We start from the raw sequence: 13701 nt of genomic DNA on the forward strand, positions 1-13701 counted from the left end.
CCATTTCAAATCACTCAATTTTGGAGCAAAAAACATTTTGGACCTCCGATTTGTCTGAAAATTGGTATATAGCTTCTGCGGGACGTAAAAATAAGATATTTAAGGTCAAAAAATCTTCTTTTTCTTTCTTTCTCAAAATGTTATTTTATGCGATTTTACAGTGATTTCTCTAATAACACAAAACATTCCAGAAATGTTCCTAGAAGGTACACACAGGACATTGAAAACATTCCTGGAATGTCCCCAAAAGCACACGAACGTGCCTGGAAAGTCCCAGGAAAGTGCTGTGTCAGCATTTTAAACATTCCTTGAATGTCTTGTTGGAACATTCCATGAATGTCTACGAATGTTCTTTGAACATTCACAGTATATTGTTTAGACTGAATGTCTTGTTGAAACATTCCATGAATGTTCTTAGGACATTCAAAGAATATTTTTAGACATTCTCTGAAATATATCGTCAGTGATGTGACAATACCTCCTATATGTTTTTTCATGAGTTTTGCAGGAGACGAAAAACATTTTTTACGGTCACCTCCTGTTTTCATACGTAAGTTTTGACTTGTTTTGCAGTAAATAGATAGTTGAATTTAATACAAAACAAATCAAAAAATATATGAAAACACGAGGTGGCCCAAACAAGTTTTTCATCTCCTACAAAATTCATGAAAAAGCAGATAGGAGGTATTGTCACATCACCGACGATATACCAGAAGTACAGTAGGAAAAATGAAAGAATACCCATGAACGAACCTATAAAACACGCTGTATTTTCCTGTCACCGTGTCACACAAAAAACTGGTCAGCACAAGTACATGTAATAATTATTGTTACTTGCACTGGACAATTTTCTTTGTGACACGGTGACAGGAAAATACAGCGTGTTTTATATGTTCATTCATGGGTATTCTTTCATTTTTCCGACAGTATATGTAGCCATACCAAATAATACATCCTTGATAAATATAAACATTTTTATTGCACAAAATCTTGTCATATATTTTTTTCCATAATCATCACTACGATGACGATTCATTGTATTGAATTGTTCATTAGAATTACAATCTGGTCATAACTCTGACCAATGAGCAATTTTAATTTAACCTAAATTACTACTGTTCCTTAAAATGAAGAGCTTACCCATAGCGTCTCTTATCTAATCTAACAGGCACACAAGCACTATGCTCTGCTTTTGTAACCACACTATTTTAACATACACATGCACACAAGCATTATGCTCTGCTTTGCACTATCACTCAAACTAGTTCAAAAGGCTTTGTCCTCTTCAATCTTCTAGTTTGTCCAGTAGTATCCAGGACTTACGAAGTTGTTGCTTGTGACTTCCAACTTTACTCCAACTTTAAAAACACATCCAGCTGTAAAATATTTATGTGCCTGAAGGCTTTTGTATGCTTTCATCTATAATATCTATAATCGTAATTTGGTGGAATGCACTTTATGGTAAAATCCAATTCTGACTGAATTGTATATGGATCTAAATCCCCAATTATTTTCAGCTTCAATAAATATCTAAAACAATAAAAGAAATAATGTTATTGCTTGCAAAATTCATCAATATTGATAAATATCAGAGAAAAATGAACATTGATAAAAATTGTTTGCCCTACCTTTCTCCAAACATCTGGTGTCTCCAATAATAATTTCCTTAAATAATCACTTTGCAGTGTGGTAAAGTTTATAAAGTTCACAAAATACAGCAAATGAAATCCAAAATATGACGATAAACATTGAAATGATGAAGATGAAATGAAATGATATCACAAACATAACCTCTGTAACCTGTATGCCATGCCAACCAGAACCAGAAGTCACGTGGTTTGGATTGCCTAAATACATATACACGCGCAGCAAATTTGAAAGTGAATGCAAATTGAATAGTAAATGGCCTCTCTTAAAATATAGGACATTGGTAGTATGTTCATAGAATGTCTTGTGGTAACATTCCACGAATAACTTAATCAGATATTCACCGAATGTTCCTTGAATGTCCAGTACATTCAAACATTAATAGAACTTTGATAGTACATTCCTGGAATGTTATGTGTTGTTAGGGTTGGTGTTTATTTATACAAATTTGCATTTTCTATCGTAAAGTATCAATGGAAAACATAATATTTTAATAGAAGAGGCTCAAAAATGTCATTATATGGCATTATAACAAGTTACTTTGATTCAAAACAAGCTTTTGATTAAATTTTGTAGTGTAGAAAACGTTAAAATACCGTTTTTTTACATTTTTCTCCATTCCCAAAATACATCATAATCGATTTGGCTGAAAATTTTCCCACAGATAGACAAAACATAGGATTTTAAGTGGTGAGAAGGATTTGAATTATATTATAATACCAAAAAAGTTACATGCAATATTATAGTCAAAAATATAGGCGTCTACTGTAAGTACAACTAACTCGAAAATATCGACCTCACGACAAAAATTGTTAAAAAGAAATTGTAATAATTGTAAATACGATTTATTTGAAACAATTTCAGTTCCTACCATTTTTGTCGAAAAGTTAAAAATGGCGGAGATATTGAGCAAAAAAATCCTTTAAAATCAAGATGTCGGCTAACGTAACGGAGGAATTCATTCGTAATTTTAAATTTAGGCTACTATTGACTCCCGTAAAGATCAGAAAAATAAAATTTTGGGCAGCTCGGCATTCAAGGTCAAATGCTATCCCGACTGGACTAATATATACTTTTGAGTCTGATATTACTGCATGTGTAACTTTTTTGGTATTGAAATATAATTTAAATCCTTCTAACCACTTAAAGTACTATCTTTTGGCTATCTGTGGGCAAATTTTCAGCCAAATCGATGGTAGTGTATTTTGGGAATGGAGGAAAATTTAAAAAACGGTATTTTAACGTTTTTACACTATAAAATTTGATCAAAAACTTGTTTTGATTCAAAATAACTTGTTATAATGCCATATAATGACATTTTTGAGTTCTTTCTATTAAAATATTATGTTTTTCATTGATACTTCACGACAGAAAATGCAAATTTGTTTAAATAAACACCAAATCACTGTAAAATCGCATAAAATAACATTTTGAGAAAAAAAGAAGAAGAAGATTTTTTGACTTTAAATATCTTATTTTTACGTCCCGCAGAAGCTATATACCAATTTTCAGACAAATCGGAGATCCAAAATTTTTTGCCTGAGTGATTTGACATGGAATGTACCGTTCATTTTCAACAAAAAAAAAACAAGTTTTTAGACTATTTTTCTCAAACAACTCCAGCAGTAACTATTTTATCGAAAAAAATATTCTAAGCAAAAATGTAGCTTATAAAGAAGTAAAAAAAATGTTGTACCTATGTCTAAAGTCTGTAGACCTAGTAGAAGCAGAGTTATAGCTAATGAAAAGTAGGTTCTTATTCGTCACATTCCAAATCGAATATTTTAACGTGAAATAACCAAAAAATTAAGCGCTTTTTGGGGAAAACTCATCACAATTTTTTAAAGTGTTTAAAAAAATGCTTAATTTTTCTGTTTTTTCTTAATTTCTAGCATCAAAAGTAAGTAAGTTACGCTCAAAATAAAGTTGGTCCCTGTTTTTGCAAAAAAAACTTTTATACCAAAGTCACTGATTTTGGTTTTTAATGTTAAAAAAATAGCTCTTATATCTGCGTTACTACGAAACTATTGGAAACTATTTTATTATCAATTTTACGAAAAAAAAGTTATTCTTCCTAAAATACCCTGCATGGTATATAATTTAAGATTCAATTATCAGATATAAAGTTTTATCAATTTTACACGAGGTATGACAAAAAATATGAATTTCGTTCAAGAGTAAAGTATCTTTATATTTCACAATATTGAAAACTGTCTAAATTAAAAGCTTTGTTTGAATATGTAATTACATGCTTATAATTTAAATATTGTGAAGTATCAAGTAGTTTTCTCAGCGAAATTCATATTTTTTAACATACCTTGGATAAAATTGATCTGTATACATATATGATTGCGTCTTGGAATTTAGACCATGCAAAGCTTTTTATAAAGAATAACTTTTTTCGTAAAATTTATAATAAAATAGTTATGATATAGTAATAAAATAATGCTGGGTTTCCGTAATTAAAAAAAGGCATTTTTTTTCAATTATACTAAAATCAAAATAAAGATATAACTAGATACCAAACCAGATTACCAAAAAATAAAAGGGACCAAGATTAATTTGAGAGTAACTCACTTACTTTTGGTGTTGGAACTTTTTTATTGGGTGTTGAAACTTAAAAATAAAACAAAAATAAAGCTTTAAATAATAAAGACGCACTACAAATAAACAAACCAAGAACCGTTGAATGTTACGAGGAGTACTCCCGAATCATGATTTACAATGTATGAACTTTGTAATTCATAATTTGGGATTTACAATGTATAAGTATACAGTATGGTGCAAATGCTTGAAATAAATTTGGTATTTTATAAGAAACAGGTCAATTTCCATTTTTAAATCACGATCTTTTGGCATATATACCGCACTGGTGACGTCATCCATCTGAGTGTGATGACATAATCGATAATTTTTTAAATTAGAAACGGGTAGTGTGCTAGTTTATTTGAAAGGTTATCCAATTCCCAATTCAGTAATATAAACATGTAATTTATTTAATTCAAAATACATTCTAATGTTGTCAGAAAACATAAAAAAATGTTTAATTAACAAATAATCATTGCTTTTCGCTTAAATTAAATGTTCAAACTGCCAAGAGGAAGGTGGGTGGCAACTTGAACATTGGATTTAAGCCAAGAGCAATGTTTTTTTGTGAAATAAACATTTTTTTCTATTTTCTGACAGCAGTAAGGTCCGGTTTCACCAACAACAACTAACTCAATGAATAGTTATTCGTCGAATAAAATTTATTATTTAGACGTTTACATTATTGTATTTTGTTTCAATATAATTTTGATAATTTAAAGTTAAACTGACGAATTTACTTTCTTACAAATATTTACAACGAGATTAACTTGCCAATTTATTTGAAGTTGCGAGATTAAATATATAAAATAAATAAAATAAGTCTTATTAGACGTTAGTAAAATGGAGAAATGTCAGTTTGTTGGTCGAATAACTTTATTCATAGAATAAACTACTCTTTGTCGTTGGTGACACCGGCCATAAGTAAAATGTATTTTGAATTAAATTAAAAACAATTATTTTGGACACCCTCTATCAATAATTGTATTAATATATTACTGAATAGATAATTAAATAACCTTTCAAATTAGCTAGCACACGACCCCTATTCTGATTTAAAAAATTATCGATTACGTCATCACACCCAGGTGGATGACGTCACTAGTATGATATATATGTCAAAAAATCATAATTCAAAAATAAAAATAAACCTGCCCCGGAATGTTTCCTTAAAGTCGCCAGCTTACGAAATAACTAATTTATGTCAAACATTTGCACCATACTGTATGTACATTGTAAATCATGATTTGGGAGTGCTCCCCGTAACATTCAACGTGTCTTGGTTTGTTTATTTCTAGTACATTTTTATTGTGATTTTAGTATAGAAGGATGTAGTTGCATATTAAAACATAGTTTTGAATTTCCAACAACTTTTCATAATAGCAATTTTCGATATTGTGAAATTAATATAAAGGTACATTACTCTTGAGCGAAATTCATATTTTTTGACATACCTCGTATAAATGAGATAAAATTTGATATCCGATGGTTCCATGTTAGATTTTAGACAGTGCATGGCATTTAGGAAGAAAAATGCCCTTTTCTCGTAAAATTGATAATAAAAATTTTTACGATATGGGCCCAAGTTTCCCAGACATAGGTACTGTATAAGAGCTCAAAATTGTTTTGTTGAATTTCCCAATTATTTTAACGTCAGATTCGGGTGCAGCATAATCAAAAACAAAATAGAAACATTTTTGATCAGAGTAAAATTAATAAATAATTAGCGGCCAACTCTGTGCGTGGAACTTTTTAGTCTAACATATTTATAAACTAACAAAAAAAAGTTTCGGAAAAATATAAGCTTGTTTGATTTTTTCCGAAACAGTACAAGTTTTCAATCTATATTGAATCTCCCCTATTTATTTTTTAAAATAAATCGATGCTACTTATGTAAACAAAGTTAAATCCATAATAACGTATTAAACACAACGAGCAAACTTACGAATCTATTTGACTTACTTGTTGATAATGTTGTGGACAGTATATTCAAATTCGTAAATATCCATGGAGATGAAGTCTGGGTGTACACATATGTGGAAGGGGTATTTATTGTAGTAGAAATTGTAGAACTATTTGTGACGCCATCGAAAGTGAGATTTCTTAAATATAAATAATCTTCGAATGTTGACGTTTTAACTGGTTTATTTGTAATTATTTTAACTTTCGAGTTATCTATAACTTTATCAACGACTTCTATTGTATCTGTTGTATACAGATTGTTCAAAGCATCTTCTTCAGACAGAGACTCTGTCACTGGTAGTGGAATATCATTTGTTCTTGTATCTGGTCTTATTTGGTCTAGTTGCAGTTTTATTTTGTTTTGTTTAGGTTTAGAAGTTGTACTTTTTGTTGGAGGTCGTTTTGTAGTAGTTTTCCTTTTAATTTTCGGGGTTACTTTTCTTAAAGGGTGTTTTGTCGACAATTTTCGTACCGGTTTCTTCTTAACACTAAAGTGTTGCTTTGTAAAAAGATGGATATTTGGTGTTGTAACTTTTTGTACTGTTTGTTTATAATTGGGTGTAGATGGGTTCTTATTTTTCTTATGTTTTTTCTTTTTAGTAACTTTTTTCTGCAATTTATTTAAATATATCTTAATTTTGTCCAATACAGTTTTTCTTTTGGACTTTTGAACTTTATTTTTAGTTTTGTTTGGTTTCTTTTTCCGTTTTATTTTTACAATCCTCTCAGTTGTGGGTGTTGTAGTTAACTTTGTGCTTTCCTCTGTTGTAGACTTAGTAGTCAATAATTTTTCGGGCTGGGTTGGTGTCGTAATGAATGTCTCATATTGTTGAATAAAAGGAGTTGTGTTAACAGCAGTTATACTTTGATTGTTAATGGTAGTTTCAGTTGTCTTGGTGATTTCGTAATCTAAAAATAAAATTTAATAAATTAATGTACACTCCTCCAAAAATCGGTATCTCCCAGAATATTTTAAAAAATAATCAAATTACTTTCGAATTTTGGTGGATATTATCCCTTTGATTTATTACTAAAATACAATATACACAATGAATTTTGTTTTTAATTGACGCAGAATAGAAAAAAATACTAAAATTGTTAGAAAATATTTTTCTTGTTATGCTTTATTTAACAATCAGAATATATTAGCATCCTATAAGTTAAAGTGTTGGCTTGGGAGCTGGGCCCCTCATTGGCGTGAAGGGACTCCCTCCAATGAAGGAGTCCTAGATAGTCTTCATGCCAGCTGGCCATAATCTCTTCAAACTTCTTGCAATTGGAGCTTGTACTAGCGGCTGTAATACTGCGTTGGGGTGTGTTTCCATTTTCTCGTGGTGTTTGTTGTACCTATCTTTAATGATATCTGTGATGAATGGAACCTTCAGATCTTCATGTAATGTTAAATTCGACACGAAACAAAGTGCATTTGTGATCATGTGTAGTATTTTTGACTGGCTCCTTTGGATGATAGCAATATTAGATTTGCTTGCACATCCCCAGACTTCGATATCATACATCCATATTGGTTTGATTATGGTGTTGTATATCAGCAGTTTATTTTCCAAACTTAGTTTTGATTTTCTACCTATCAACCAGTAGAGTTCTTTGACTTTCATGTTTATTTGTTTTCTCTTCTTTGTTATGTGCACTTTCCAAGTAAGTTTAGGGTCTAGATGTATGCCGAGGTATTTGGAAGAGTTGTTTTTAGCAATAATTTTGTTATTTATGTGTAGTGATGGACACTAATCTTTTCTTGTAGTAAAGTTGACATGGACGGATTTAGCCTCATTTATCTTAATTTTCCATTTTTTTACCCAATTTTCTAGGTTTGCTAAGTCATTTTGTAGGATGTTGGAAGCTTCTACTGGATATTGGTGAATTGCTAAGATGACGGTGTCATCCGCAAAGGTTCCTATGGCAGTGTGTGGAGACGTAGAAATATCTGATGTGAATGATACATATAGAATGGGACCCAGGACACTGCCTTGCGGAACTCCGGCCTTGATTGGGAATTTTTGCGAATATTCATCCTTCACTTTTACAAGAAACTGTCTGTCATGAAGATATGATTCGAGCAGTCGATAGAAGAATAATGGAAAGATTTTAGATATTTTTTATAATAGTCCATCATGCCAAATCTTGTCAAAGGCTTGGCTAACATCCAAGAATACTGAGGGACAGTATTGTTTTTGTTCTATTGCTAGATTTATTGAATGTGTTATTCTGTGTATTTGCTGAACTGTTGAGTGGCCTTGTCGAAAACCAAATTGGTGTGATGGAATCCAATCCTCAGGGAGTACTTCCTTATTTATTCTTTGAAGTATGAGTCTTTTTAGTAGTTTTGACATAACTGGCAATAAGCTGATTGGCCGATAAGATGAAACTTCGTTTGGGTTTTTGCCTGGCTTCAGTATTAAAATTATTTCTGCGGTTTTGAGTTGCATCGGCCAGTAGTTTAGTCTCAGGATAGCATTGAAAATGTACATCATGAGTATGACTCCTCTGCGTGGCAGTTCTTTTAACATTTTGGAGGTTACTTTATCGATCCCCAAAGATTTTCTTGGATTTAGGAAGTTTAGTTCTTTTTGAACTTCCTTTACAGAAAGTTGTTTGGTTGCGGGTATGTTGTTTGGGATATTTGAGAGATGTCTAGCTATTTCGTCATCAACTACATCACAGTTCGGTGTGAATACATTGGATAAGTACGCACCAAATAGTGAAGCCTTTTTTTTATCGCTTCTTGCCCATATAGCTGCAGGATTTCTGGAGTAACGTACAGGAGAATTCTGCATTTGAGGCTTGTTTTTGAATTTGCATGGTTTCCAGATGGAGTTATCACTTCGGTTAATACCCTTCAAATATTCATTAAATGAACTTTCACGCAGTTCTTTAATTTTTGCTTTTAGTCGACTTCTGGCTCGGTTGTACGCTGTTCTGTCAACAGGGGCTTGCGTGCGTTGTACTCTAGCTCTTGCTTTTCGTTTTAGAGCTATGAGTTCCTTCACTTCTTTAGGTACAGAAATGTCTTTCTTTTGGATGGTAGGACGAGGAGTGGCTTGTTGTACTGATTCTATTAGGAGGTCATTAAAAGTTGTGATCGCCCCTTCGACTTCAATGGGTTCCTTTAGTCTGATGTCGAGTTTTACTTTTTCTTCAATTCTGGTACGATATTCTTCCCATTTGGTTTTCTTATTATGTAGTCTTGTGGGAGTTTTTCTATGTAACGCTGCTGTTCCTATTGAAGCTATTATCGGAGAGTGGTCAGAAGAAAGATCATAGCTTGGTTTTAGGTCTAAGTTAGGAGCTGGTAACCCACTTGTCACAAAAAAGTCAAGCAAGTCAGGAGTTTTAGCAGGATCAGTTGGCCAGTAAGTTGGAGTTCCTGTTGACAGGTATGCGTAATGCTTCTCTTGAATCACTGATGCCAATTCTCTACCTTTGGTTGTTGTAAGCCTAGTCCTCCATAAAATGTGTTTGCTATTGTAATCACCGCCCGCAATAAATTTGGATCCTAGTGTATCGAAAAAATCACTGAAATGTTCCTTTTTTATGTTGTGTCGTGGTGGACAGTAGAAGGCGGCAACTTTTAGATTATATGAGTCCATGCAGACGTTGAAAGTTGTGGCTTGTAGAAAGTTTTCAGCATATTTTGGCATTTCATGGTGCTTTATTGTGTTTTTTATTAGAATAGCAGCACCAGCATGTGCAGTGTTGTCTGGGTGATTGCTGTGATATGTTGTGTAATGTGGAATGTAAAAGTAGGATCTGTCAGTGAAGTGTGTTTCACTGATGAGAAACAGGTCTATAGAATTGTGTTTTAGGAATATTTCAACTTCTTGTTTGTGATGTAAAATGCCGTTGGCATTCCAGAGTGCTATTCTAATGAACTTAATGAATTTTATTTATTAACGTAGTAAGCATATTCATCACCATGGTGTTTTGATGAATAAGTTGCTGAAACATGGCTTTGAATTCATCTAAGAATCTATGTAGCATATCTGTTGTGGTGTCACATTGATTCTGCTGAGTATAATAATTGTTGGATGCTACATTTGCATAGGTCACATTATTTCTTACCGGCGTTGTTGTTGACTTGGTGGTAAGATGGATGGGCATTTGGATAACCCTGACTGCTGACTGGCTGTACATTTTGCCTATTATTTTGATTATTAGGGCGTCTCATTATGTTATGATAGTAGCTACAACCTTTATACTTGGCTGTATGGGCACCTCCACAAAGTGCACATGTTGCTGGAGTGTTCCTTGTTTTTGTGCAGGTTGATGTACTATGGGCTCCCCCACACTTAACGCAGACAAAAGGTTTATAACAGTAACCCTTGGTGTGTCCATATTGTTGGCATCGCGTGCATTGAGCTGGTCCATAGTTAGGTTTTGGAGGTTCTATCTGTATGATTAAATTTTGCATTTTTTGTATTTTATATACTTCTTTGTTATTTACCACAGGCTCTAAATCCATAAAGAACAGATTAAGAGGCTCCTTAGTTCTTTTGTCCTTGGCATTGAGGATATTTCTGATTTGATGGCCTTTTGTATTGAGCTCTTTCACTATTTCTTTTGTATCCATAGTGTGGTGAAGGTGTCTGATCACTACTCGGAATGCACGTTCTTCTTTGAGTTGGTATGTGTGGTGTACAATTTTTTTCTCACGCATATACGATACTAGATGCCTGTAAGTCTCAACAGTATCACTAATTATTTTAATTGTATTATCTGCAAGTGTTTTTGTACTGAAGTGCTCATCATCAATGGCATCTCTTAAACTTAGTACCTATCATTTTTTGGTAATCTATTACTCCGTATACAAATATTGGAGGTGGTTTTATACTTTTAGCTTCGGTGATATCTATTTGTTGGTCGGTTTGACTCTGCTTACAGGAAACTGACTATATCTATTGCTTATATCTATGTCGGAGTTTTGTGAATTGCTTCTTCTGATTTTCCTTCTTTTTGTTGTTCTAGCTCCTCATCGTCACTTGTAGAGGACAATCTGTGATAATATTTCTGACTGGTTGATGGTATATGTTGTGTTTTTTGGATCATTGGTACCTGATGTATGTAATTTTGTTGATTAACTGGTACCTGCTGAGTGTAATTTGCTTGAGAAGCATCAAAATGTTGTTGAGATAAACAAGAATTATTATTATTCAAATTCTGCTTGAGTTATTGGTTGAGAATTAATAAATTGTTGTACTTGAATATTTGTATCTGCTACATCCTGTATGTTGATTTGCGAAACTGGCTGGCTATAAGAATCCCCAGGTCCATTACTAGCTGGTAACACATTCATGTTTTTATTTCACTTAAATTAGCACTGGGTTAAAGAACTCATTAAATTTCAATGTAATTGAAAATAAATATTTTGTTTTTAAATTGTAGGTATCGGTTTTTAACAAAAATTCCGGTTCGAAATTTTTATCGTGGCGTACGTTGCTTGATGATTAAGGCAATACATCCGCACAGCACGAGAGGCGATTCGGTACCGTTAGAAAATATGAAAGAGGAAAATTTAATATTGCAAAAATAATGAACTATGAACTATGATATATACACATTAGCACTTCGAGCCAAGCAGGCTCATGGCTTGGTTTACAATCTTCCTCCATTCTTGCTTGTTCTTCGCTTTTTCTTTCCAATTGGCTGCATTGAGATACCTCAGGTCATCATTAACTTCATGGCTCCATCTGGTCCTAGGTCTTCCTTTTCTCTTTTTACCACCTATTGTAGCGCTTAACATGATTTTAGACATTCTAACTTGGGCCATTATTTGGACATGTCCTAACCATCTAAGTCTTTGTGATCTTACAACTGCAACTATATTAGGCTCCTTATACAATTTTTCTAACTCCTTGTTTGTTCTTCGTGTTCACTGATTGTTGATTATTTTCCCCCAAATAATGAACTATGATAACACAAACATAATTAAATACTGGTGATCACACTTTTTGAAGTCAATTTAATACATCTTGGATTGACCAAAAATATGAGTTATATTTTTACTTTCCGTTTCTACAGAGAAAATCAAATTCTGAAGGTGGTAGTTCCCTTGAAGTTCTTCAATCATGAAGTCTTTCTTCGTCCTATTTTGTAACAACCTATATTTGGGACCTCTCATTCAATGTTCGAAGTACTCCAGCTTTCGCTTCTTGATGCTGTTTAGAATCTCAATGGTCTTGCTAAGACGTTCCAGTATTGTGGAGTTTTAAATCTTCTCTACCAAAGAATCTTTTTACAAAATTCTCCAATAGCACCACATTTATTTAGCCTCAAGGTGATTTAGATCACTTTAATTCGCAGTCCAAGACTCGACACCATAAAGTGAGACTCAGAGGTCTCTGTTAAATAATACTTTAGACATTCTTCTAAAAGAGGCTCTGTCCTGCTCTATCCTGGATCAAATTTCATCGTAACTCTCTGCGTTACAATTTAATTATTATTGCTGACTGCATCGTATTGGTATTATTTACGTATACAGATAGTATTATATTATGTTGTTTACTTATTAGCCCAATAAATGACCGTTTTGAAGTGTAATTTCCAGGAGCAACTCCGAATTGCATGAAAATTTGGATTTAGGTTCTACTTGCCCTCCACTTCAAAGTTGAATTTGTGCCGTTGGTTGCTTTTACTTGGGGGGTGATATTTACCCCTTCGCGGGGGGTGAAAAACGCGTGTTTAAAATAAGGCCGGAAATGGATAAATTGACTTATTTTAAGCACCTTTTGTTCTATAAAGATTTTTACGTAAGTCAATACTTTTCGAGTTATTCGCGATTTAAAATGTTGATTTTTCGACAAAAAAATTACGTTTTCAGACCGTTTTTCCCAAATAAATCAAAAAGTAAATATTTTTTTGAAAAAAATATTTTTAGCAAAAGTGTAACCTATAAAAAGACGAAAAAAATGGTGTACCCGTAAAGTCTACAAATTGAGTAGAAGCAAAGTTGTAGCTCATGAAAAATACGTTCTTATTCGTCTAATTCCAAATCGAATAATTCAACGCGAAATCACCGAAGAAAGAAGCGTTTTTCGGAAAAACCTTATTAACATTTTTAAAGTATCAAAAAAAGATTTTTATTTGTTTTTTACAAAAGTTTACAGCATCAAAAATAAACGAGTTACACTGAAAAAAAAAGTTGGCCCCTTTTTCTGGTAAAAAAAATCGTGAAAACCTGCCTCTATTTAGCACCCTAAATGAAACTAATCGTTTGGCTTTACCATCTATTTTAACTGTATGTGTATTGTTTATATGATCTGTAAGTTTGATTGGTTTGAAGTGCTTATTTTTAAAAATATTTGGTTTTATATTAAAAAAAAAAATTCTAAAAATTTTTTAAAAATTTCATTTTTTCAAAATAACTTAAAAAGTGTTAGTGATAAGAAAAATCTTAAAGAGTAAAAAAATGTAGGTTTTGCTATTATAAATATGCTAGTTTATTTTGTTTCTCCGTAAGACAAAAATTGGTTAGGATATGGCTGTTCAAAATTT

The 13701-nt window shown here is 32.4% G+C and overlaps 1 protein-coding gene across 1 annotated transcript in view; it reads right to left on the reverse strand.

Annotated features, from left to right (window-relative positions):
- The window catches only part of LOC126890420 (uncharacterized), a 74401-nt gene that overhangs the window by 505 nt on the left and 60195 nt on the right, over positions 1–13701 (reverse strand). The window contains exon 4 of the mRNA XM_050659328.1: positions 6196–7104. Coding sequence (XP_050515285.1) covers positions 6196–7104 — 909 coding nt within the window. The remainder of the gene's footprint in view (positions 1–6195; positions 7105–13701) is intronic.

This window comes from Diabrotica virgifera, chromosome 8 (assembly GCF_917563875.1).
Source record: "Diabrotica virgifera virgifera chromosome 8, PGI_DIABVI_V3a".
In the NCBI taxonomy this organism is placed as follows: domain Eukaryota; kingdom Metazoa; phylum Arthropoda; class Insecta; order Coleoptera; family Chrysomelidae; genus Diabrotica; species Diabrotica virgifera.